General features: G+C 61.3%; 3 protein-coding genes across 5 annotated transcripts; all 3 read right to left on the bottom strand.

Annotated features, from left to right (window-relative positions):
• Positions 1-1,066: 1,066 nt before the first annotated feature.
• On the bottom strand, positions 1,067-10,932 carry Efna2 (ephrin A2). 2 transcript variants are annotated; one of them, XM_036171463.1, is made up of 4 exons: positions 10,310-10,932; positions 3,705-4,018; positions 2,461-2,513; positions 1,067-2,267 (listed from the first exon to the last, which is right to left on the bottom strand). In XM_036171463.1, exons 1-4 carry the CDS (start codon positions 10,435-10,437, stop codon positions 2,154-2,156), a joined length of 609 nt encoding a protein of 202 aa, XP_036027356.1. In that variant the 5' UTR covers positions 10,438-10,932; the 3' UTR covers positions 1,067-2,153. The 2 variants fall into 2 exon arrangements, with proteins under 2 accessions (XP_036027356.1, XP_036027355.1); XM_036171462.1 differs by having other exon boundaries at positions 2,448-2,513; positions 10,310-10,925.
• Positions 10,933-13,814: 2,882 nt separating this feature from the next.
• Fam174c (family with sequence similarity 174 member C) lies at positions 13,815-16,837 on the bottom strand. The gene is made up of 3 exons (XM_036170630.1): positions 16,504-16,837; positions 15,854-15,970; positions 13,815-15,478 (listed from the first exon to the last, which is right to left on the bottom strand). Coding segments are annotated over exons 1-3 (324 nt in total). The 5' UTR covers positions 16,710-16,837; the 3' UTR covers positions 13,815-15,477.
• Positions 16,838-16,901: 64 nt separating this feature from the next.
• Positions 16,902-21,165, bottom strand: LOC118571566 (cold inducible RNA binding protein). 2 transcript variants are annotated; one of them, XM_036170628.1, is made up of 8 exons: positions 21,048-21,163; positions 19,555-19,663; positions 19,374-19,480; positions 19,153-19,291; positions 18,996-19,083; positions 18,706-18,776; positions 17,261-18,525; positions 16,902-17,014 (listed from the first exon to the last, which is right to left on the bottom strand). In XM_036170628.1, the coding sequence occupies exons 2-7, from the start codon at positions 19,655-19,657 to the stop codon at positions 18,509-18,511; spliced, it is 525 nt and encodes a 174-aa protein (XP_036026521.1). In that variant the 5' UTR covers positions 19,658-19,663; positions 21,048-21,163; the 3' UTR covers positions 16,902-17,014; positions 17,261-18,508. The 2 variants fall into 2 exon arrangements, with proteins under 2 accessions (XP_036026521.1, XP_036026520.1); XM_036170627.1 differs by having other exon boundaries at positions 17,261-18,776; positions 21,048-21,165.
• Between the last annotated feature and the right edge of the window lie 2,720 nt (positions 21,166-23,885).

Raw genomic sequence — 23,885 nt, 5'->3', positions numbered from 1 at the left:
GGATTCTGGGGCTCGAACTTGGGTCCTCAGGGAGCAGCAAGCAGGCTTACCTACTGAGCCGTCTCTGGGGCCCTCGCTCTTTTCTCCTCCGTTCTACAGTGGTTCACACTATAGCCCAGGCTGGCCTTGACCTCAGAGACGCACCTGCCTCTACCTCCCGAGTGCTGGCCACCAAACCCTGGCTTGTAGCTGCCGTCCTCTCCCTAACACCTGCCAGCAGTGGCCGTCAGGGTCCCTGGGGCTGGCGGCCCCGGGCTGAGTGTCCAGGTGGGGTGTCTCTCTGGGCTCCGGCTCATCCTCGGTGCAGCCGGGCCTCCCCAAGGCAGCGTCTGCCGGTCGGCCCGCCTTCCACTGGGCAGGGCCGACGTGGACACAAGGTCCTTTGTACGTCCACGCCTCATTAGGAAGCAGCCCCCGTTGCAGAGCCCAGAGCGGCTGAATTAATGGGCTCCGAGCATTGCCTCTTGGCTAATTGTGCCCAAACGCAGTCGCTGCGGGTGACAGGCAGGCGAGGGGCCACTGCTGGGGTCCCAGACCCTGTGGGGTCACCTCTCACGGGTGACCCCCATGCCTGTCAGCAACCCCAAGCGGGGCTCATCTGGGGAACCCCAGGCCTCCCTTCCCCCAAAGAGGCAGAGATGAACATCACCACAGCCCTCACACACTTGAGTCACATGGGGAAACTGAGTCACAGAAATGTAGCCTGGTGATGGAGATGACTCAGAGGGGTTCATTTACTCTGTGTGTGTGTGTGTGTGGGGTGCATGTATAAAGGTCAGAGGGCGATCTCGGTGTCGGGCGAGCCTCCCATTGTGTTGAGACTCAGTCTTTTGTGTACACCAAGGCTGCTGCCTCCACCTCTCGGGGCCTCCACCTCTCGGGGCCGCCATGCTGCGGTGACAGGCTTTCGTCAGAGGATCAGGGTGATCCCTAAGAAGCCGGCCTCCTACTGCAGACCCTCCAGTACCCTGAGATCAGACAGGAAGCAGTGGGCACTGCCCCAAGCAAGGGACTCCCCAGAACCCTCCCAAATTCTAATACACCCGGACAGACGGACACCCACACCTTACAGCTTGTTCATTTTATTATAAAAAAATACAGACTTCAAAGCTGATTGTGATGGGCGGGCCACCCGTCTCCCCGCCCCTACAAAAGCCCCCCAGCCACGGCAGCCATCCACAATATATATTTATATAGAATATGTATAAAACACAGAGTGAGGAAAGGTGGGTAGAAATCCGAAATCCGTAGAAACGTGTTGTGTGGCCAGCTTCACTCGGCCTTTGCTCTTTTTCTGTATTTTTGGTAGGTAGCTTCCTTCCTTTTCAGTACATCCTTCTTTTTTTTTGTTTTTTTTTGTTTTTTTTTTTTTTTCCTTACAAACATTATTAGGTCACATGATTGAGGGGGGAGGGCTCCAACGGACAAAAAAAATGAGTTTATTGCGAAGTGTTGTTTCTATCCTAAAAAGTCCACCCCACTCCTCCCTCCCACAAAATAAAAGTCCCCTCGAATCGAAGGTCTGGAAAAAATTTTTTTAGAAAGAACTTCCATTCTGTCCTCAAGAATACATTAAAATAAATCACAGTACACATTTGCTGGCTTCTATTTACAGAAATAAAACGTCTTCCCGGCCCTGGAGACGGTTGTGCCTGGTGGAGGGGCCCGGGCGGAGGGAGGGGGGCTGGACAGTGGCTAGGAGAGGGGCCATGAGGCCCCCAGGGCCCCAGCGAGTGAGGGGCTGGCACCATGCACCCTGCCGAGGCAGGCAAGTCCGCCGTGGGCTCCGTCTGGGCGGCTGGAGACCCTCTGCCCCACTCAGCCCACTGGCCTGTCCCAACGTCACCAGCAACATCAGGGAATAAATTAAATGAACAGAAAACCCTCACGTCTTTCTGACTGAACTAAACGATGCTGGGAGGCCTTGAGCTCTCTGGCGACCGTGGAGAAAGTGGCTCAGCCTGGGTCTCCTCCTCTGGCATCAGGTCCCAGTGTCGCCTCCCGGGGCGAGTGGACGGCCTCTTCCAGAGGGACAGCACCATGAAACAGAAGCAGCAAGGATTTTGTCTGGAAGGTGGCCACGGCGGGTCCGAGGGCCAAGGTCGAGGGCCCGTGTGGGGCTGCTGTCCTCTGTCCTGCCTGACTCTAGGAGCTCAGCAGGGTCCACAGCACAGGGACCGTGGTGAGGAAGAGGTGGCAGCCATCCAGGCCACTGCAGGAGCTGTTACTGGTGAAGATGGGCTCCGGGGCCTCGTACAGGGTCTCGTCTGTGGGGACACAAGTGACAACCGTCAGCCAGGCCCCGTCGGGCTGGGCACTCTCAAAGGTCCCAGGCTTGTGGGGGTGCCAGGCTGGGACCCCATGACCCCCAGTTCTTTGGATCACTCATAGGGTCAAGGGCAGGGCGAAGAGAACTGGGTCCTTCCCATGCCCCCAGAGACACTCACTGGTTGGACGTACATAAACCTTCAGTCGCAGGCAAGGCCGGTCCACAAGGTTGGGAGGCGTGGCAGCTGGAAGAGAGGGCAACGTCTAGGGGTTCATTGCTCCCTTCTCCACTGCTGACCCAACCCTTAACACTCCTAGCCACGTGTCAAACCCCGGAGACAATGCCCTAGGTTTCCCAGAGTCTCTTCCATGTTTCCTTTACCCAGGTCTGACTCCAAAAGCTGAGTTACGTCTCAGCCCAGTGACAAGGTGAGGCCTTATTTGTTTATTCATTTATTGATTTGAGACAGGCCCTCTTTACGCAGCCCTGGCTGGCCTGGAACTCTTAGTCTAAGATAGCTTGAAACTCATAGAAACCCCTCTGCCTCTACCCCCCGAGTACTGGGATGAAAGGCATGCAGAACAACCCCCAACCTAGGGTGACATTTCAAATAAAATAGAAATAAAACAAAATAAGGGCTGAGGAGCCTCTGTGGGTACAGAGATCACTGAGTAAGCACTGGGACCCGAGTTCGGATCCACAGCATCCGCATGTGGAGGAGGCAGCGGGCCTGGGCACTTGTGTTAACATGTGCACACACAAATACACAAACAACTAAGACATCCAGGTGTGCACTCTGCCGTCCTGTCGGAGGTGGAGCTGAGAGACAGACTTCAAGGTCCTCCTCAGACATTTATAGAGTTTGAGGCTAGCCTGGGCTACGTGAGGGTGGCTCCTTGGCAGCTGGCTAGGAGCCGCAGACCACTGGGCAGACCTGGAGCTCAGTGGGCTGACCGCTGGTGCGGGAACACCACCCTAGCACCTGTCCTCCATGCTGGGACCAGTAAAAACTAACACGCGGAGATGGAAGGAAGCAATACGCCCGTTACCTTTCCAGGATTCCCATCTCGAAAAGAAAAAAGTCATCTTTCCCTCATCTCCCGGGATTTCACTGTGAACACCTTCTGCTCATTCCCACCCGCTTCTTACTTGAATTACAGGAGGGGAAAGAAGAAGTGGGGTCTGTGTTGTTGAATCTGATGCAGCGGGAAGGCTGGGTGGTGGCACCCCATCCTTGGCTGCATCCTGGGGACTCTGAGGCACTGCTTCCTGCGGGGCCTTCCCGGGAGACAACTCAGACATGGAGATCCCTCCATCTCCTCCCCCTCCCCCTCCTCCTCCCAGGGTTGTGGGGCACCAGGTTGGACAAAAGTTGGGAAGGTTCTGTCTGCCTCAGTTTCTCCATTTGCTGACGGGGCTAGCCTTGGCTACTCACAGATGTAGTAGTACTCGTGGCCGGGCCGGAACTCAAAGCCCAGGGAGAAGGGGGTGAAGAGTTGGAACTTCTCTGAGAACTTGAGGGGCCCCCCGGGCGCCGCCGGCCGGTTGCATTCCCAGCGCTTGAAGCCTCGCTGGCGGTGGTCGCAGGACGCGTGGCCCTCGCCGTTCACCATGTACAGGATGTATCGCTCCATGCGGTCGGCCGGGGGCAGCGGCGCCCCGTAGTGCGGGCAGTAGATGTCCAGGTAGTCGTTGATGCTCACCTCCACTGTGTAGCCGCCACCGTCACCCACGGCACCCACTTGAAACCTGCGGGGGAGGGCCGGCCAGTGGTCAGCACCAGGACGGACCCACATGGCCCCTTATCCCCACCACCCTTGCCGGACACTAACTTCAGCCTCAGTTTCCCCACAAGGAGACAGAGCTTGGAAGGAAGGGCAGCCGGACCTCCCTCCTCGACCTCACCCCTCCACGCTGCTACCCTAGGGTGTTTCCTGCTTTCTCTGTCAACTTCTTGAGACAATCTCCTGCAACCTGGGTGGCTTGAACTACATAGCCGAGGTGGCCTCGAACTCCCCACCCTTCTGCTTCCACCTCCTGACTTTGGGGCTGACAGGCAGCACCGTATAATCCCTCTCTGCGCGGGTTCCCTGGCTCCTGGCCAATCGCCTCCCCCCACCCCAGCCTGCAGCCTCAGCCCTGGCGTCGTCCTGCTGTCCCCCAGTGTCCTCTAGGGGGGACCGGCCTGACCCAGTCGCGTCATAGAGGACGGAGGTCGGCCTGTGGGGTTAGACCATGGCTCCCCTTCCATCTCCGCCTCGGGCTACGGCAGCAGGAACCCTCAGATCTCCCCTCAGATCTCCCCGAGTGTCCCCTGGGTCCCTGTCATGTAAACGTGGGTTGAGGGGGGCAGAGGGGGGCCCTGTGAGAACCTGTATTAGCATATAAAAGCCTGGTAGCTTGGAGTGGGAGGGACTGCCTGAGGCTCCTTCACCTCCCAGTACAGCTGGGGAAACTGAGGCCCAGCTCCCTGCAAAGGGAAAGGAAATTGGAATCGGTGCAGCATGCAGGGGAGGGGGTCACTGCACGGCACAGTGGCGGCTGAGGGTCCTAGGGTTCAAGGTCATCCTCAGCTACACGGAGAGTCCGGGGATAGCCTGGGCTACACAAGACCCTGTCAGGAGCAGCAGCAGGGAGGGCCGATCTTGTTGCTCCCCGGATCCTGCACCGAACACGAGGCCGAGCAGAGCCCCCTGCGTGGCTGAGCCATGGGTTTGGCAGTTTCTTGGAGCCTCAGTTTCCCTTACATTCAGCGTAATCCTCGGCGTAGGGGAGGTGTGCCCACCGCCCACCCCGTGATGGGCGACAGGTTCCAAGAGAACCTGCAGGGCGGCTCTGCGCCTTCAGTGCCCCACCGCATGCCCCACCCCCACCTGCTGTGGGTGCTGGGATCGAACTCGGATCCTGATTCTGGCTAGGCAAGCACTTTACCCACAGAGCCATCTCCCCAGGCTCCTCCGTCTGTCTGTCTGCACAGGACAGAAAAGGACATCAGCCGCCCCTGCCCCTTGTTCCTCGCTGAACCGGAACTCCACCCTCAGACACTGGGGTTGCAGTGGCACAGACACGCCGTGCCTTCCTTCCTTCCTTTTTCTTTTTTTGTTTGTTTGTTTTGTTTTTTCGAGACAGGGTCTCTCTCTGTAGCTTTGTGTCTTTCCTGGATCTCGCTCTGTAGCCCAGGCTGGCCTCGAACTCCGAGATCGCCTGGCTCTGCCTCCCGAGTGCTGGGATAAAGGGCGTGTGCCACCACCGCTCGGCTCACACCGGGCTTTTCTTGTGGCTTCTGGAGATTTGAATTCAGGTCTTTGTGTATGCACAGCAAACCATCTTACCCACTCAGCTGTCCCCCCGCCACACGCCCATTGCTCACAGACAGGCAGACAGAATTATGGATAGTGGTCCCCAGTAAACCACGGCAAAGATCTGCCAGCTTTATGGTCTCCCCAAATCCACGGTCAGCTGTTCTGAACAAAAAACCGGACCCCAGACGCGGAGGTCCAATGTCATCCATCTTTCCCCGGCACCTCACCAGGACCCTTGGTCTCTCCGCTCCACAGTGTGGTCCCCACCACAGGGCCTTTGCACATACTGAGTCAGCCTTCCACCCCGGGCATGCACCATTAACCAGTTGTTTCTGTGCCCTGCTCTGTAACTGTAGCCAACCCAGACCCTGGACACAGTGGTGCTCAATCCATGCTGTTGTTCGAACAAATGAATTTCATAAAAGTCAAGGGTTGGAGGCCTTTGGGATCAACAGGGAACAGTTCCAGGGCGGACAGAGTGAGGACCCAGGGCACCCCTGCCCCAGCAGATGCTGTTGAAGTGTTCCACTTTCCTTTTTCTTTCTCTCTTTGGCTCTAAAATCGTACCAGACTTGCTATGTTGGTCTTCCTGGGTCCAAGGAGGTGGGTAGCCAGGAGCCAGCACCCTACCCTTGCACCGGCTGGTGCCTGCAAGGGTGTTGGGGAAGGTGGGGGGCCCACCCCTAAAAAGCAAGCAGTGGGCTAATGACCGCCCCGAGACTTCTCACACTGAGGCCTCGGTCCCTGGTGTCCACTCCTTGAAACCAACTTCTCTGCTGGGGACCCGGGTGGCTGGTGAGAGGCACATGGGAACCTGGAGTCCAGCAGGAACCATGGCCATTCAGTGATCACTTTAGACACAACGATACATGGAGAGGTCTTACCGGCCACGTAAGGCTCTGCAGACTCTTAAGGACAGGCCTGCTAGAGAGACTGGGGGTCAAGTCGGTATGAAGACAAGAAGGGGGGCGGGCCTCACGTAGCCCAAGCTAGCCTCTCACTGACTGTAGCTGAGGATGACCCTGAACCGATCCTTTCACGTCTCCAGTCTTGGGATGGCGGGTCTTTGCCACCGTGCCTGGTCTGTATGGTTCTGGGATGGAACCCAGGGCTTTCTGTACACTAAGTGAGCACCCTTCCCTTGAGCCCAGCCCCAGACCTTTTATTTGTTTGTTTGTTTGTTTTGAGTCAGGGCTTCATGTAGGTCAAGCTGGTCTGGAACTTACAGCAATCCCCTTGCCTCAGCTTCATGCCCAGTTAGCAGATAGCTCTTCTGCCTCATCGACTACCAACGGCATGGCACTTGTCTGGCAGCAGCTCAGTTTCCCTCTGAGCACCACGATCGTCTCTCATTCTTCAGGTCCACACAGGCTGTCAACAATTCTGCCGCCCCCCCAAGTCCATCAACCACCAAATCCTCTGGCCCTTGCCTACTCTGAGCACCCCTAATCTTGGAAGACAATCTCTCTCCCTCTCCCTCTCTCTCTCATTAATTCTTTGAAACAGGGTTTCTCTGTATAACAGCCCTAGTTGTCCTGGATCTCATTCTGTAGACCAGGCTGGCCTCAAACTCACAGAGATCCATCCGTCTGCCTCTGCCTCTGCTGGGTTAAAGATGTGTGCCACCACCACCCGACGGAGGACAATCTCTTGCAAAACACAAAGACAAACACATGGCCAGGTCCCTTTCAGGCTGAGCGAGGACGGCAGAGCCAGAGACAGGACCCGGCCACACTCTGCTGCAGAGAAGATGCCTGCCTCAGTAACCAGGCCCGGGCCACCACCATCTTCCTAACCAGGTGTTCTGGTGGGTGGCAGCGTTTCTGCCCACATGGAGGTCATCTGGTATGGGACACCGGGTTGCCCCACTCCCAGAGCCTGGCCAGGCTCAGCCATGTCTCAGAGTGGGTGACATCTGGAGGCAACGGGCATCTCATGTGATGCTTGCTTTGGCTCCTTGTGACTGTCCGCAGGGAAGAGCAGCACCCACCCAGTAAGGCCACGTCTGTGGATGGTCCTGAGGCTGCGGGGCCCTGGGAGGGCAGAGCTGTCCCCACACCAGCCCTTGGCTCACACCACACAGCCATGAACACACATGGGGGAGGCCCACACTCCGACATAGACTCGCACATGCGTGCCAAATGCAGATCTGTGTGTGCACCCCCACTCTAGTCTATGCACACAATGCTCCTCTGCACAATCATGCACACACATGCACACACAAAATCACCCCAGCTTGGACTGCCATGTCACATACACCCTGCGGCAGCCGGCTCTGTGTAGACACACATCCTGGGCTCCCTTGGAGTTGTGGATGAGAACATGCAGCCACATGCAAAGCCACAGGCCACTGCAGACTCCATGAACACAGGGGCATGAGCCTCGGGACAAAACCCACATGAGCCGGAGCTAGGCCACAGAATGGATGAGTGGTCCGCGCCCGGGGCGGGGTGTCCCGGTCAGCCCCGGCGAGAGCAGGAGACACTTGGAAACAGGTCTAGAGACCCTAGAGGTCAGGGCAGGGTGTCCAGCTGGGTAGGTTGGTCAGACAGACCTGGACAGGGGCTTTGAGGGTTGCCTGGACAGGTGGGTGTGGGGCCCCATCCACAAGGCCCGTTGTGGTGTCCAAGCTTCCCTGTGGAACCACTGCCGTCAGGAAACCATCACACAGTCAACAGCCTTTCGGCAGGTGTGGCTGGCCAGGTGGCGGGTGCGTGGCTGGCGTGTGTGTGTGTGTGTGTGTGTGTGTGTGTGTGTGTGTGTGTGTGCCCTTAGTCATACAGGCGTGTGTCCTACATGGACATGGGTACTCTAGGACAGGTCCACCCCTCCCCCACTTCGGTTCATAGTGTCTTTTGTGTGTGACCCATTCTCGTGCTCGGGGTCCCAGCACCCCCCTCACTGCCTGTTTTATATCACACACACCCCATTCTGTGTCGCCTGCCAGGCTGGGCTGTCGATCCTGCCCAGCTCCCCAGACTGCACCCCGATACTGCGACCCCTCGGATGCCAGCCTGAAATCATCCCCGCATGAACCACCCAGCCAAGCCCCCCGTGTGCTGTGTCAATGACAAGGCTCCAGAGCATGGCAGTCATCTGTCCTCAGGCCCCACTGTGGGATGCCCAGCAGGGTCACCCACAGAAGGAACCCAAGGAAAAGACAGGGACCTGAGGAGTCTCTCTCTCTCTCTCTCTCTCTCTCTCTCTCTCTCTCTCTGGGCTAGCTCTGCTACCCGCCTGGCCGGCCATTCTCTCAGAAAGCCTGTCCCAACACACAGCAACAGGAGGTGGCCAGCCTGAGCTGGACCCTGGTGCTGATGGGGGACACCTCTTTCCTTCCTGAGCCAGGGTTCCAGCGTGCATCCCTGTGTCCCTGTGGCAAGTGGGGACTTCAGGGGCAGCCATGACCCCTTCTCTTCATCCCCATATTCCCTCCATCCTCTGTTTTTTTCCAGACAAAGGACAGACCACGCTGGGGACAGAGACTCTGCAAGCTAAAACCAGAAAACTTAGGCCAAGGAAGCGCAGCTCACCCGGCTCCCTGCGCGGCCACTGAGTCTTAATCAAACCCACATGTGACCAGCATAGCGGGCGGGCAGGCATGGGGGGGGGGGGGGACCCACAAAGTGGTGGTCTTGCCAGGTCGCTGCAAGGCCCTGAGGTCCCTACCCTCAGCCCTAGGGGACTGGACCCCACAGCCCTGCCTTGATGGCAGGGACAGCCAGAGAGCTCCCATCCCCACGGAGAGACACTGGTGGTCCTTGTCCCACAGCTTGCCTCAAAGACCAGCTTTTATGCAACTTTCCATCCACGGATCAAGAGGGCATCCTGGCTGATGCAGCCGGATTAGTTCCTCGCCGGTCAGCGCTATACTGCGCCCAAGCCTCAAACACCCCAAGCCTGTCTCCCAGGAAACCCTCCAGCATGCACCCACCTCTGAGATCCTGTAACGACCCAGAAGGTTCTATGTGTTCGGAATGTGGTCAGTGACCATCAAACTTTTCTCATTCAGCCTGAAACAGAGGCTTTTGCCATGTCCCTGACTCTACCCAGTGCCTGGCAGGGTCTGACCCACTGGGTGCCGCTGGGCAGGCAGAACCGGGTGCCTCTGCTGGGTGTGGCAGGCTGGGCATTCGGCCACCAGGGTCTCCAGTACCAGCTCCAATTCTCTGGCCATGACCTTGAGGCACCCCCTCCTGCACCCCCTCCTGCACCTCAGTTTCCCCAGCAGCTAAAGAAGGTGAAAAACCATATGCCTAGGTTGCACCCCTCAAATTGACCTCCACGTCTTTGGTGCCTGGGGTCCCCTCTGTCCCTCTAAAGTGTCTGGGGGATTGGAGCACCCCCCCTGGAGTGAACGGAGGGATAGAGAGGGGACGTTGCAACTTCCCTAAGTTCATCTGGGGACCCATAGGCAGGACGCTAGGAACCTTCCCAAAAGAGCCACGTCCGGGGACTCTCCGGGTGTAAGGGAGGTCCCCAGGGATCTCCACCAAATCCTCAGCCCTCCAGGGTGCTCCCTCCTCCAGGCGGCCAGGGGTTCAAAGGTGTCTCCCCCACCCCCGTGCAAGTCCAGCGATGGAACTCCAGCGTCTGAGGGTGCGGAGGGTTTCCCCCAAAGTCCAGGAGCCCTGGAGGGAATACTAGGCACCCCTGAAGTTCAGGGGGAGGTCCGTACGCTGCAATCCCCAGGGCTGGGGCCTCTTGGGGGCCCCGGGGGTCGCCCCTCCGAGCTCACCTGGGGTTGCTGCGGTTCCAGTAGACTGCGTAGCGGTCAGCGTTGGCGCGAGCCGGGTCCTCGTTGCGCGCACGCAGCGGCAGCAGCAGCAGCAGCAGCAGCGGCAGCGGGCGCTGCGCGGGCGCCATGGCCCCGGTGCTGCCGCCGCGCTCGCTCGCTCGCTCGCTCTCCGGCCGCCGCCTGGCCCCGCCGTCTCCGCCTCCGCCTCCGCCGCCGAGCGGGCGGAGCACCGCGCGCTTGGAGATCCCGCCGCCCCGCCTCTGCGCGCGGCCCCCGCCGGAGACCGCGGGCGCCGAGAAACCAGGCGGCGGGAGGCGGCCGTGGCGCGGGACAGAGGCCCGGGGCCGTGCACTGCGCAAGGCGCTCTCCCGGGCTCCCCGGGCGCGGGGGCTCCCCTCGCCTTTGTCCCCGCCGGAGCGTCTTGGAGGGTCGCGGGCGCCCCCTCCCGCCGCGCCCCGGACCCTCCAAGCCTCAGCCGGGCCCCGCCCCGGCCAGACTCGCGCAGACTCTGCCGCGGATCCCCAGGGTCCCGCCCCAGCCACCCGCGTCGGGAAGGGGAACCCCAGGGCGCTGCGCCGGGCCCTCTGCGGCCCCGCCCTGTGCGGATTGGACCTAAAGGCAGGTGTGCGCCGCGCCTGGCATCTCAGCACTCGGAGGCTGAGGCAGGGGCATTGCCAAGAGTTCCAGGCCAGACTAGGCTGCAGGGTGAGACCTTGTCTCAAAAGAAAAAAAAAAAACAAAAACAAAGACGTCGTAGGACAGCGGTGGTGGTGCATGCCTGTCCTCCCAGCACTCAGGCGCTGAGGCAGGGGGACCCGACATTCAAGGTCATCCTTAGCTATGTAAGGCGTTGGAGGCCAGCCTGGGCTACATGAAACCCTGTATCAGAAAAACAGATGAAGTTCCAAGTGACCCTTGCCTAGTTCCCTGAGGCTCCTGGGAGTCACTTCTGGAAGTCGGAACTCCGGGAACTGTCCCCACCACAGGGGAGGGGATGTTTCTGGGGGAGGCATAGGGCTCAGACACCGGATGGGTTTTGCTGTTCGGTTTTTCATTTGCTGGGTCTAGGTTCTAGTGCAGGGCGTGTGGGACCCTGGGATTCTAAGGGGTCCCTCTGTGCGCAGACTGGGAGAATCTAAAGACGGCAACGTTGCTTGGGACGAGCAAGGCCAGGATGGTGTAGAACTCTGATATGTGGCCTTCTGTGACAAGTTCCCAAGCTCCGTGCACACACGCGACACACACACACACAGAGGCACATATACACATGCACCACACACTTGCAACACACATGCATACACATGCACACACACACACACATGCACCGCACATGCATGCGCACATACACACACACAGAGGCACATATACACATGCACCACACACGCGCACACACACACATACACACGCGCACCACATACACATGCACCACACATGCACACGCACCGCACATGCGCGTGCATACACACACGCGTACACACACATACATACACACACCACACACACAGGCACATACATACACACCACACACACGCACCACACACACACACACACACCACACACACACACACACACACACACACACGCACCACACACACAGGCACATACACATACACACCACACATACACACCACACACACGCACCACACACACACACACACACACACACACACACACACGCACCACATATGCGCATGCACATACACAAACAGAGGCACATATACACATGCACCACACACGCGCACACACACATACACACACGCACCACACACACGTGTGCACCCCACATGCACACATGTGCACGCATGCATGCACTCACAGGGAGGGGGGCAGGTATGAGAACTTCTCAGAGACCTGGAAGGTCTCCCCCAAATCTGACCATTGGAATCCTTCTTGTCTCTGTAAACCCGTCCCAGCCCTCTTCAGGACAGGTTTTGCTCAGGGACTTGAACTTGTCTGTGGGGTGTTTTAGGATCCCCAGGGTAGGCCCCGGGCACCACAGGAGGGCACAGGGCCACAGGTCTGTTTTCTGCCCATAAAGGTGAGTGTCTCGAGGCTGCCCTGCTGGGACATGAGCACCCGCCTAGGAATGGGGAGGGTAGTCAAGGTGGGGGCCCATCAACCAGACTGGACGGTAGGTTCTCGCCAGGGCCAGTCACAAGGACACCTAGCAAGGAGGCCACATCCCCGGCCTCATTTGCATGCCGGGGCCACCGAGTTGAGAGCCGCCTGCCGCCAGTGGATTTGAGCAGAAAGCTCTCTGTTCTTGTCTGTTGTCTCAAGGTCAGATCCGGAGCGGGGACAGGAACAAAGGCGGCTGTCCCCCACTCTACCTCCCAAGCCCGCCAGTCGCTCCTGGCTCCTGAGGACACATGTGATGAGGGAGAGCAGGGAAAGCCATTCCAGAGAACTGCCTGGCCACCAGTGACAGGGACCTGGGAAGCCCTGTCTCCTCTGAGCAGCCTGTCCCAGTCCACAGGGTCGGTCAGTGGTCACCGGAAAACAGACCTTGCTTTGGAGACAGTGGGAGGTCAGGCCTGCTTTGGGGATAAATGTCAGTGAAGGTCGGGGGTCACCAGCGTGAAGAGTGGGTTCAGACACATCTTGAGTGGAGATCTGTCCCAGGCTACCTGGGTCCTTCATCCATCTCCTGGGGCTGTGTGCTCAGGCCATGGTCCATGAAAGTCTTCAGTGGCTCTGGCTCAACCCAGTCTGCACCCGCGACCCTGGCTGGCCCCCATGGCCCACGGCCTGCCCACTCTGGTACAGCGGGCAAGGCCTCAGGCTCCTGAGGTCACAGTCTGGCGGCCCCACAGCCATCAAAGGCCACATCGCTAGGCAGGGGGCTAAAAATATGCAGAGAGGAATTTCTCATTACAGAATAAATTGTACCAAATTGCCCGCCTGAGCTGAGGCAGGGTGGGGCAGTTGAGGGGGTGCAGGATATGGATCCCATGAGTGACCCCTTCTACCTGGTCACCTGCAGTGTAAGGACAGGGTGGGTGGCCCTGCCCAGCTGCAGCAATAGGCACCCACTGCGCCCCAAACAAGAATCTTTGGGTTGCTGGCAAGCACAACCTCAGGACTCCCTCCTCTCTCTTCTCCAATGTAACCATCCTCCCTCCTTCCTGCCCCCCATCTCTTGTCCACCCTCCCACCCCTCCTCATTCTCCTCTCTCCCTCCATGCCCAAGGCCCTGGCCCCAGCCCCAAACCCTGCTTCCTACAACCAGACCATCCAAGACGCAGCAGACAGCTGTGCCTGGTTCCCTGGCAACTCCAGCGCCTGCCCAGGCCCCCTGGGAGAGACCAATGCTGGCCAGAGGATCTCAGGGACCCTGGCCTGCTGTCCCTGGGTGAGCTTGATGCAAGTGGGGTCATAGCCATTAACTCTGGCTTCCCAGGGAGAGGACAGTGACATTCACCTGCCCCCACGTCCCCAGTGGAACACCTAGGGTGGGCCCCACTGAGAGGCTTGGTTTGCCCACATCCAGGACTGGGGACAGCAGCAGAGGCCTTGGCTTTTATTTTTTGTGTATTGTGGAGTAGGTAGCAGTCCCAGGCCAAATTACAGGAGTCAGTTCTGTCCTTTGACCACGTGGGTTCCGGGAATCCAACTCGGGGTTGGCAGCGATTGGCCTTACCTGCCTGTCTCTCTGCCAGGCCAGGGCTCAGATTTAGGACGGGTACAAGTGGCAACGGTGTCTTGAGTTCAATGCCTGCCGCGTGTGCGTTTAGTTAGTGCTGGGAGCTGCCCCAGGCATGCACACTCAATCTTCATGCACACGCAGGCTGGCCAGGCCCCAAGGCCTTCCATCTCGCCTGACAGGCCCCTCTCCTGGCTTTCAGCTGTGCAGAGCGCCGGCTAATAGTGCATTAACCTTGACGGAACTGCCAATTATCCGTGCTAATGCTGGGGTGCGGTGACTGCTGACAGGCGGATGGTGGTGGGGCCACCCTCCCTGCGCTCAGGCGCAGGCTGTGGCGGGGGCCTGGGTCTCTCCTGACCTCATTAGACTAATCACCCTGCCTTTTGAAGCTCCAGCCATGGCTGAGCTGCGGGACCAGGGGCGCAGATCACAGAGTTTGGGGGACCGGGAACAAGGCCCATCCAGCAGGCACAATACCAAGATGGCGAGTGACCGACAGGGCAGAGGGCGCCCAGAGTCACGACTCAGGAACACTGGCTTCCCCTGGGTGCAGGTTGGGGGTGCAGACCACAGAGGCTTCCTTTGGGCATCAGGCCTGGCTGAGCAGGGACCCAGCCACTGGAGGGGGCAGACAGATACCAGAATGGGCTTGGCCAGGCTCTCCATCCAGACCACAGCATGGAGACAGACTGCCACCCAGCCTGGCACCAACACTCCCGGTGGACCCAAGCAGCCTCAGGGGCCCAGCTCAGCCCAGCTGGAGGGTCAGTGGGGCCCGGAAGTGGGTGAAGACTGGGTGCCCACAGGACAGGCAAGGCGCTGGACAAGTTCAGGCCACCCGCCAGGACACAAAGGTAGGAGGGTTCTTTAGAGGACACACTTGCGGGGTCCTGGGAGGCTAGGCGGCGTGTGACTGCCACCTGGTGGCAACTTGTTGTTATGAGGAGACAGAGTGGCCAGAACAGTCGCCCAGGAAGACTGGGGCTGACCTCAGGCGGCAAGTGACTTGGGCTTCCCTGTCCCCGTCTCCCCTCAGGCTAGGACCACAGAGGGGAATGGCTAATGTTGAACTGAGGCCCAGAAGCTCCTGGGAAACTCGGCCACAGGTGCCAATACTCGGAGGCAGAGCGCCACAGCTGCGGCCTTGGAGCATATCAACGGGAAGGGCCTTGTCCTAGGCAGCCAGGGATGACAACCCTCACTCACTTCACCAGGACACTTGGGTGTGGAGTCCAGGGGGGTTTCAGGCCAGCCACAAAGCCACTGCTTCTTTATTGTCCCCAAAGCAGCAGGAAGACGCCCTAAAGACCCCAAGGTCCGTCCTCTCCATCACGCCGTCGGGAGGCAGGGTGACCGAGCAGCACAAGTCAGTCCAGCTTTGGGGACCCCAGTCTGGGAGCTGCTCTCGGCGAGGTGACTGTCCTGGCCCACGCGGCGTCCCTCCAGGAAGGTTGACATCCAAGCCCGCAGAACAGCAGAACAGGTCCTGTACTGTCCTTGCAGCCTGACGTCCCCCTCCAGATCTGCAAGGGGGGGGGGACATGGGATGGGGTGATGATGGCTGGGGGGCCTCCTTCCAACCCAGCCCAGCCCGCAGGAAGTGATGCCCCTCCAGGTCATGTCCCTCAGGGACCCTGGAAAGCCAGATCGAGTGCCCATGGGGGTCCCGGCTCTGTGGCAGCCACCATCCCGACAGGATGGTCAGCCGGATGCCACCTGCTCATCCCCAGTGCCGCCTCCCGTGTGGCCCTCCCCCGGGACACTCCTGGGTCTGTCTCCATTAAGGCCACCACGAACCCTCCTTCCTTGGCACACTCCCAGACCCGCATTGGGGGATTCTAGGTGAAGCTTCTACCTCCGAGCTAGACCCCGAACCCTATCAGTGAAGTCCTTCCTACCATCTCAGATTCCTGGTTTCAAAGACAGTCTCTTCCTCGCTGTCCTGGGAGGCCATCTCTTCATGCTCCTCTGTGTTGGTCAGAAGCCCATACCTCCTTCGCTGTGTCTTCTTGAGTCTGCAGGGGGCACAAATACCCTCAGAGGCTACCAGCATGCTCCTGCCCACCCCAAGGTCTAAGGCGTCTGCAGGAAGTGAATCCTCTCCTTGTAGGAGCTGCAAGAGCGACTCTGGGCAGTTTCCTGTTCCAAGCACAAGCTACCGCCTGACAACGCAGTTAGAAAAACGGAGGCTCGGGCGCCGTCTCTGAGTGTCTTGCCACCCAGGCTGACCATTTAATTCTCTGGGTCAGGTGACCCTTAACTCCCACCTCCACTTCCCCAGGGCTTTGTGCGTGTTAGGCTAAAGCTTTACCCGCTGAGCCTCGGCCAGGGAAGGAATTTTGCACTTCTTGCAGTCTGGCCGGCGCGGTTTTTGTATGCACTGGGGAGACTGAGGCAGGAGGATGGCCGTACTGCGGCCGCTGCCCACTGAAGCCCGTCTAGAAACAACAGGAGTCCTGAGCAAGAACGAGGCCGGATGCCTGAGTCACGTGCTCTCCCGCCCCCCCTACAATGACTTACTAGATGCTGATTGGATGCGCTAACGCACCTAAAAGCCCGGATGAGGAAGTAGAGCGAGATCAGGCCGCTGAGCCCGGTGGTTACGTAGAACAAGCGGAGCAGCATGGGGCCCGTGCCCGGGGGCCCCCCGTATGTGTGGTTGCCGGGCGCAGCTGGCCAGCTGGAGTTCTCGGTGGAACCCGGGACGGCGCACCGGAGCAGCAGCAGCAGCAGCAGCAGCATGCACGGCGCCATGCCGGAGCCGGGAGCCGAGGCGGAAGTGAGCCGAGCCCCGCCCGCCCGCCCGCCCGCCCCGCCCCGCGCACGGCCGGGTAGCTCATCGCAGCGCCTGGCCCTGGAGACCGGTGGGCGTCGTCCAGACCCGTGCACGCCGCGCCCGGCTTCCCCCGCGCCCCGCGCCCCAGACCCAAGCAACACAGGCGGGGGTGTGGGTCACAGCCTTTATTCAGGCACCCCCAGGAAGGGGCTGCCGCAGCGGCCCGCCCGCCCTCCTCTCGGCCGGCAGGAAGCCCGCCCGGCCGCCGTCAGCTCTCAGTGGCCTGCAAGGGAAGAGAAGGCGATGGTCAGGAGGGCGGGCGGGCGGGCGCGGCCAGCCTGCTGCGGGGACCCGCCCCAGCGCCCCGACCCCAGCGCCCCGGCCCCAGCGCCCCGACCCCAGCGCCCCGGCCCCAGCGCCCCGGCCCCAGCGCCCCGGCCCAGCGCCCCGACCCCAGCGCCCCGACCCCAGCGCCCCGGCCCCAGCGCCCCGGCCCAGCGCCCGGCCTGGGGCTCGGACGCGCACCTACCAGGCCGGCGTGTGCGCTCTGCGGCTCTTGCCGGCGAAGTCGCGGCCTCGGCGTGCTCCCGCGGTGCAGCCTGGCTCCCCTTCATCCTGCCAAACAGAGGCGCGTGACCGCGGCGTCCCCGGGGTTCTGCAGCGCCCTCCCGCCGCCCTGCGCCCCGCCCTCGCGGCTCTGACGCTCAGCGCCTCCCGGACTCAGGCTAAAGGCCCGAGGCCCGTCAGGGAGCAAAATCGTGTCCACGAAGGCAGGCGGGCGGGCGGGCGGGCGGCCCCGGCTCGACGCCCCGGCCTAAGTCTCCGTCCGTCCTCGGGAGCTGTCCACCGGAGGGTGCGACCCGGGCGAAGGCGTTACCTCGAGGCACAGGCCAGCTGCAGCGCTAGCGGGGAGCAGCAGGCAGTCTCGGAGGGTCTGCGGCTCGTCTGTCCCCAGGGCTGCGGCTTCCGAGGCTAGCAGGGAGCGCCTGCGACTGGAGGGCAGCCGCTGGGCAGCCGGTCCCTGCCCGCCCGCCCTGCCGCCCGCCCGCCGCCGCCCCGCACTGCCCTGCTCCTTCCTAGCTGCCCTGCTGGCCGCGGAGCCGCAGCCCAGTGCGGCAACGAAAGGGAAGGGTCAGTGAGGCTCGTTTCACACGGTCTTTTAATCGGCTTCGTGAAGCCAAAGAAACTGCGTACAAGAATTCCTCGGCCACTGTGAATACAACATCGATGGAGTGTGCACGTCTTCGGTAAAAAAGGACACTATAAATAAACACCTCCACAGCCTCCCGGACTGCTGGGCCCGGGGCGGCGCCCTGTGCCCGGTGGCGGGCCCGCTGCGCTCGCCGAGCCATGGCCTGCTCAACTGAGTCCATTCCGTCTCAGGAGGGTGGGGCGCCAGACTTCATGGGCGACCACACAAAAAGAAAAAACGACACACCCGAAAAACCCGAAAAAGCAAAAACGAGTAACCAAAACCCCCACACAACCCCGACAACTGAGAAAAAACAAAAACCCATGGCTCCTGGTAAAAAGTACAATCTGAAGTGCTTTCCAAAACGTTTTCACAACGCTTAAAAAGACAGCGCTTCCTCAAAACAAAGTCTGGTCACGAGGCCATCTGGGTCAGAAGCAGGCTGCGGATGGGTCGGAACTCAAAGGACTAAAAAGTGGGGACCGGGTGCTCATGACACAACCTTCAGCGAAGCTCCCCCATCTTAATTACAGCCGTGGCGGCGGGCGGTCTGGACGAGGAGGAGGAGGAGGAGGAGGAGGGCTTTTACTCGCTGTGTGTAGCTGAGGACAGAAGCGAACAGTGTAAAGGCACAGGAGCCGGGGCCGCCCGCGCTGGCCCGGGGTTCCTGCACCTGGCTCCTGTCCTGTGCGGCAGTCCGGAGCCCTGCCCGGGCGTGGCCTAAGCTGCTGTGGCACGACCGCACACCACTCGGGTGGCGGCGTCCTTGGAGCCAGACTTACCGTAACTGTCATAGCTGTCTCTGTAGGACCCGCCCGAGCTCCGGTAACCATAGCTGCCACCCTGGCTCCGGCTGTGGAAGGACACACAGACACTGAGGGACACAGGCCCACAGACACTGGGCTCGCCCACATCAGGTACAGCGGGCAAGAGCGGGTTCCTTGTGGGGGCGCTCGCCCTGGACACGAGGCCCTGGCACCAGCTGGGTGCTCAGCACAGATCAAAACAACACCTGCGCCCTTGGGGGGCACCCCGCCCCTCTGCCGTCGCCCCGGGCTCCCACCGGGCTCACCTGGCATAGTAGTCTCTGGAGCCTCCGTAACCCCCACTCCGGGACTCAAAGCGGCCTCCTCCTCCTCCGTAGCCCCGGTCTCCCCCACCTGCAGATGACAGAACCGTCAGCGAGTCCCTGCAGCACCCCACCACTAACCCTGACCCCCAGCACTCACCTCTGGAGAACCCACGGCCCCGGCTGCGTCCCCCTCGGAAGAAGCCTCGGCCTCCGGCAGAGCCACCTCGGTATCCACGGGAGCGGTTGTCAGAAGACTTGCCGGCCTGGTCAACTCGGATCTGCCGCCCATCCACAGACTGCCGACAGGACAGAGGGAGGGTCGGCTGTGCCCACTCCACACCAGGCCTGCGCAGCTCAAACCGGCTGACGGACCCTCACCTTCCCATTCATAGCCATCATGGCGTCCTTAGCGTCATCGATGTTCTCAAAGGTGACAAAGCCAAAGCCGCGGGATCGCTGGGTCTCTCTGTCCTTCACCACCACCACTGCAAGGGAGGGTCATGAGCTGTGCCCAGCTCCAGGGCAGAAACCGACAGCGGTGCTCCCTGCCAGGCCTCACCTTCAGAGATCTGCCCGTACTTGGAGAAGACCTGCTCCAGCGCCTGCTCGTTGGTGTCGAAGCTCAGCCCTCCCACGAAAAGCTTGCCTTCGTCTGATGCCATGGCAGCCTGCGCACACACCACAGGCGCTTGTGCCATACCCTCCTCCAGAGACTGGAGCCTCCTCCAGCTGAGACAGGACCTCCCTTGATGGCCCCGACAGCCTGGGGACCCCCTGCGGGAGCTTCAGTGCCAGGGTGGCCGCTCACTGCAAGCCTTAAGGAGCCTCCTGCCCCTTTCCTTCCCTACTTTTGTACATAAAAGTGGCCCATGGCCCTCGGGGAACCGAGCTACACGTGGCGGCAGCTCACACCTGTCATCCAGCCTCTCACGAGGGAAATCAGTGAGACAAAGGGCTGCGGGGCAGCTTGAGACTTGCCCACACTGCCATCACCGCGGCCTTCGGGATACGCAGGCACGAGGACCCAAGTCCAGAACCATCTGCGACCCCACCGCAGCTCTGGCTCCAGCCTGGAACACCGCACACACAGGGCAGCCTCTCCTGCTTGTGTCACCCCGAACCCACGCGTGAGACCGGCACGGAACCGAGAAAGACCTTAATGGTGGGCCTCTGGCTGAAGTGAGCGCCAGCGCCTTTGCTGCAGGCCTCACTGGGAACCCAGGCTGGGACCACCCCCAGAACGGCAGCCCAAGTGTGTCCCCTTCCCGGGGGCGCGTGTGGTTGGGGACACGGACGGCAGCGTTGGCTCGGGGACGCTTCACCAGGAAACACGCTTCGAGGGGGCTGCGGGGAGGTGTGACAGCGCGGGGCGCGGCCGGGGGCGTGGCCGCTGGAGGGGGCGCGGCCGGGAGGCGTGGCCGCTGGAGGGGCGTGGCCGCTGAGGCGTGGTCATGGAGGGGCGTGGCCGATAGAGGGCGTGGCCCGCGAGCGGAGCCGTCATTGGCTGGGGGCCCCGCGCGCTGTACTGCTCCCGGGCCGCTCCGCCCGGGCGAGAGCGCAACATCCAGGACTACACGTGCTTTTCCCCACGTGGAGCCACGCGGGGGCCCGAGGCGCGGCCGGCCGCCGGCGGGGGAAGGGTCGCGGGCCGCCGGCTCCCCACCGGCCCGCAGTAGGGCTCTGGAGCCGGGCGCGCCGCCCCGCCCCGCAGCGGCGCATGCGCCACGCGCGCACCCTGCGCCACTCCATCCGGGCACTCGGCGGTCCCGCCATTTCGCCGGCGAAGCTTTTCAAAGCCTCGCGGCCGCCATTTTACAACAGGGCCCGCCGCGGAGGAGGCATCGGCCCGGGGGCGACGCGCGGTGCAGGACGCCCTCCGGGGAGCGTGGGGCCCCGGTGTCCCGCCGCCCGCCTCGCCGCCGGCGGGGCGGACTCCAACCCGGGCCCGCCCCCAGCTCCCAGGGGCGTGCCGCTGCGGCTCCGCCTCGCCCGGGAGTCACCGGCCGCCCGCCGCCCCGGGCCCCTCAGAGCCGGTGCCGCCAGGGCCCTCACCGCTGAGTCGGCAGGTCCCTGACGCGGGCGGGAAGACAGCGCGCCACACACACCCCAGCCTCCTAACGCGCGAGAGCGAGGGGGAGCGCCCGAGTCCCGCCTGATATACCCGGGCCCTGGAGCCACGCCCCCGGGCCCGCCCACGCCTCCGCGCTGGCCAATCCGACGCGCCAGGCTCGGCAGCTGCACTAGAGTGGAGGGGCGGGGCTGCCCTGGCCTCGCCCCTGCCCGCGCGGAGGCGCTGAGCGATTTGATTGGCTGCGGTGTGCCCAGGCCGCATTCTCCCGCCCGCTGGCGGCCAGGGGGCGGGGCCGGCGTGTTTGGGAGCGGAGCTGACCCACTTCCGTGTTCCCCGCCCGGCTGGCCTGCGGCGCGGAACAAAGGGCTTCGAGGCAGGGCTCTGGAGAGCATCTGCTGCCTCAGTGGGACTCCCGGACAGGCTCGAACCCTGACGTACCGACTTCACTTCCCCAGTCCTTTTATAAAAAAGTATTTTATTACATTCGTTTAGCTAAAGTGCGTGCGTGGAAGCCAGAGGACAGTTTTTCTGGAGTCTCTCCTTCCAGCCCGGGGCTCAACCTCTCGCCGGCGCCTCCTCTCCGTTCTTGCCCGCTAACCCGAATCTGTCTGAATTCTCCAATCCCAACGTGCCTCCCCGTGCAGTGCTCTGGACGCAAGGCTCCCGACATTGCCTAAGATCAGCCCTAACACTTTCACCCCAGCCCTAACCACGGTGTCAATACTCCCTCCTCCGTCAGACTTGCTGCCACACCGCCCCTGCACCCACCACACCAGACTGCCGTTTGAACCCCGGTTTCTGCACACCCCCAACCAGGTGCACACCACCACACCACACAGGTGGCAGAGCTCCGCTCTTCTGCGTGTACATGCAACCTTCTACATGCACGAGGACAGCACCCAGGGCCTCGAGATGCCAGCTGAAGGGGCGCTGCCCTGACCACGCCCACCCTGACCACGCCCCCAGCCCTCACTGGGGATTCTGGGCGGAGCTCCACCCTGACCACGCCCCCAGCCCCTCACTGGGGGTTCTGGGCGGGGCTCCACCTTGACCACTCCCCCAGCCCCTCACTGGGGATTCTGGGCGGGGCTCCACCCCGACCACGCCCCCAGCCCTCACTGGGGATTCTAGGCGGGGCTCCACCCTGACCACGCCCCCAGCCCTCACTGGGGATTCTGGGCGGGGCTCCACCCTGACCACGCCCCCCAGCCCTCACTGGGGATTCTGGGCGGGGCTCCACCCTGACCACGCCCCCAGCCCTCACTGGGGATTCTGGGCGGGGCTCCACCCTGACCACGCCCCCAGCCCTCACTGGGATTCTGGGCGGGGCTCCGCCCTGACCACGCCCCCAGCCCCCCACTGGGGGTTCTAGGCAGAGACTATTCAGGCCTATATCCTTAGCTTTACTTTCTTGTTTGTTTTGTTTGGTTTTTCGAGACAGGGTTTCTCTGTGTAGCTTTGCGCCTGTTCCTGGATCTCACTCTGTAGCCCAGGCTGGCCTCGAACTCACAGAGATCCACCTGGCTCTGCCTTCCTGTGTGCTGGGAATAAAGGCGTGTGCCACCACCGCCCAGCAGCATTCTTTAAAAATACACTTATAGTCAGCACTCGGGAGGCAGAGGCAGGCGGGTCTCTGTGAGTTCGAGGCCAGCCTGGGCTACAGAGTGAGATCCAGGACAGGCACAAAGCTATACAGGGATACCCTGTCTTGAACCCCCCCCCAAAATAACATATGAAAAACCAAACCACATTTCTAGGTGTATGGGTGTTTTGCCTGAATGTACACCATGTGCCTGCCTTGTGCCCACAGAGGCTGTGTTGGGGTTCTCTGGAACCAGAGTTACAGACAGTTGTGAACCTCTATGTGGATGCTGGGAATTGAACCCAGGTCTTCTGCAAGAGCAGCCAAGTGCTCTTTACCACGAATCCACCCTAACTTCCCTGGCCTGTCCTTGAACTCTGTAGTCCCAGCCTCAACACCAGAGCATGTCACCTGGTTTTACCCTGGTTTTGGGTGAGGGTCACGAGTCCTGAGTGACCTGACTGGCCTTTTGCGAGGATGCCTCCCCCTAACTCCGGCAGGTCACCTCTTACCACTCAGCCAGAGCAGACCTCTCCGTAGACCCGGGGTGGGCCCGGCCCCCGAGAGATGGAGTCCGCTGACGGAGGACTGAGACTTCCCAGCCCTGCTCCAAGCCCCAGGCTCACGGACCCTTGAATGAGGTCGGTCTTGGTCGAGGTGACCCATCTGTCTCCAGGAGGATGCCAGAACCCTCAGGGACTCGGTGCTCCCTCCCCCTAGACGGCAGCTGGTGACTCACGGACAGCTCTGCTCTCTCCCCGCACTCAGCCCTCCCATCGCCGTCAGAGCAGCCTGCTGCGTCAGCCACTCACGCAAGGAGGTTATTAAAAAGAGCCGAGAAACCAGCGCCTTCCCTCCCCTCAGCGTGTGCCATCCAGGGGGGGGACCGTGCATCGCAAATCGCAAGGAGTGCTGGGCCGCGGGCCAACCGAGCCCGCGCAAGGTGGTCCCCATGCGTGCCCTCACCTCCACGGGGAAACGGCATCCCTGTAATCCCCGCTCCCCGGGCGTGCGGGGGCGGGGGGACTGGTCTCATTCCGTTCTGAGACCTTCCAGTTCCTGGTTTTGGGAATTGCCGTATTCATTCATTGATTCATTCATTCATTCATTCAACCAGCACCCGCTTAATAAGCTTACTACCAACCAGCTCTTTGGGGCCCGGGCTCCACCAGTACCCACAGCCATCTCGGATCCCCACAAGAGCGTGCAGTATGTGACCCACGAACACCTCTCCAGT

This window comes from Onychomys torridus, chromosome 21, assembly GCF_903995425.1.
Source record: "Onychomys torridus chromosome 21, mOncTor1.1, whole genome shotgun sequence".
In the NCBI taxonomy this organism is placed as follows: Eukaryota; Metazoa; Chordata; class Mammalia; order Rodentia; family Cricetidae; genus Onychomys; species Onychomys torridus.
The sequence above is the reverse complement of the archived record's forward strand: the minus strand, read 5'-3'. Positions and strand labels throughout refer to the sequence as shown.

What these genes read in the sequence shown, in the direction of transcription:
- Efna2 (XM_036171462.1), bottom strand. Translation starts at nt 10,437, where the DNA reads ATGGCGCCCGCGCAGCGCCCGCTGCCGCTGCTGCTGCTGCTGCTGCTG. An exon ending in TGGAACCGCAGCAACCCCAG is followed by an intron (nt 4,019 to 10,309) that starts GTGAGCTCGGAG and finishes CCTCCCCCGCAG; the next exon opens with GTTTCAAGTGGGTGCCGTGG. An exon ending in GGTTTATGTACGTCCAACCA is followed by an intron (nt 2,268 to 2,447) that starts GTGAGTGTCTCT and finishes GTGTCCCCACAG; the next exon opens with ACGAGACCCTGTACGAGGCC.
- Fam174c (XM_036170630.1), bottom strand. Translation starts at nt 16,709, where the DNA reads ATGGCGCCGTGCATGCTGCTGCTGCTGCTGCTGCTGCTCCGGTGCGCC. An exon ending in TTCCTCATCCGGGCTTTTAG is followed by an intron (nt 15,971 to 16,503) that starts GTGCGTTAGCGC and finishes TGCCCCCTGCAG; the next exon opens with ACTCAAGAAGACACAGCGAA.
- LOC118571566 (XM_036170627.1), bottom strand. Translation starts at nt 19,657, where the DNA reads ATGGCATCAGACGAAGGCAAGCTTTTCGTGGGAGGGCTGAGCTTCGAC. An exon ending in GTACGGGCAGATCTCTGAAG is followed by an intron (nt 19,481 to 19,554) that starts GTGAGGCCTGGC and finishes CCTCCCTTGCAG; the next exon opens with TGGTGGTGGTGAAGGACAGA. An exon ending in TGATGGCTATGAATGGGAAG is followed by an intron (nt 19,292 to 19,373) that starts GTGAGGGTCCGT and finishes TCCTGTCGGCAG; the next exon opens with TCTGTGGATGGGCGGCAGAT.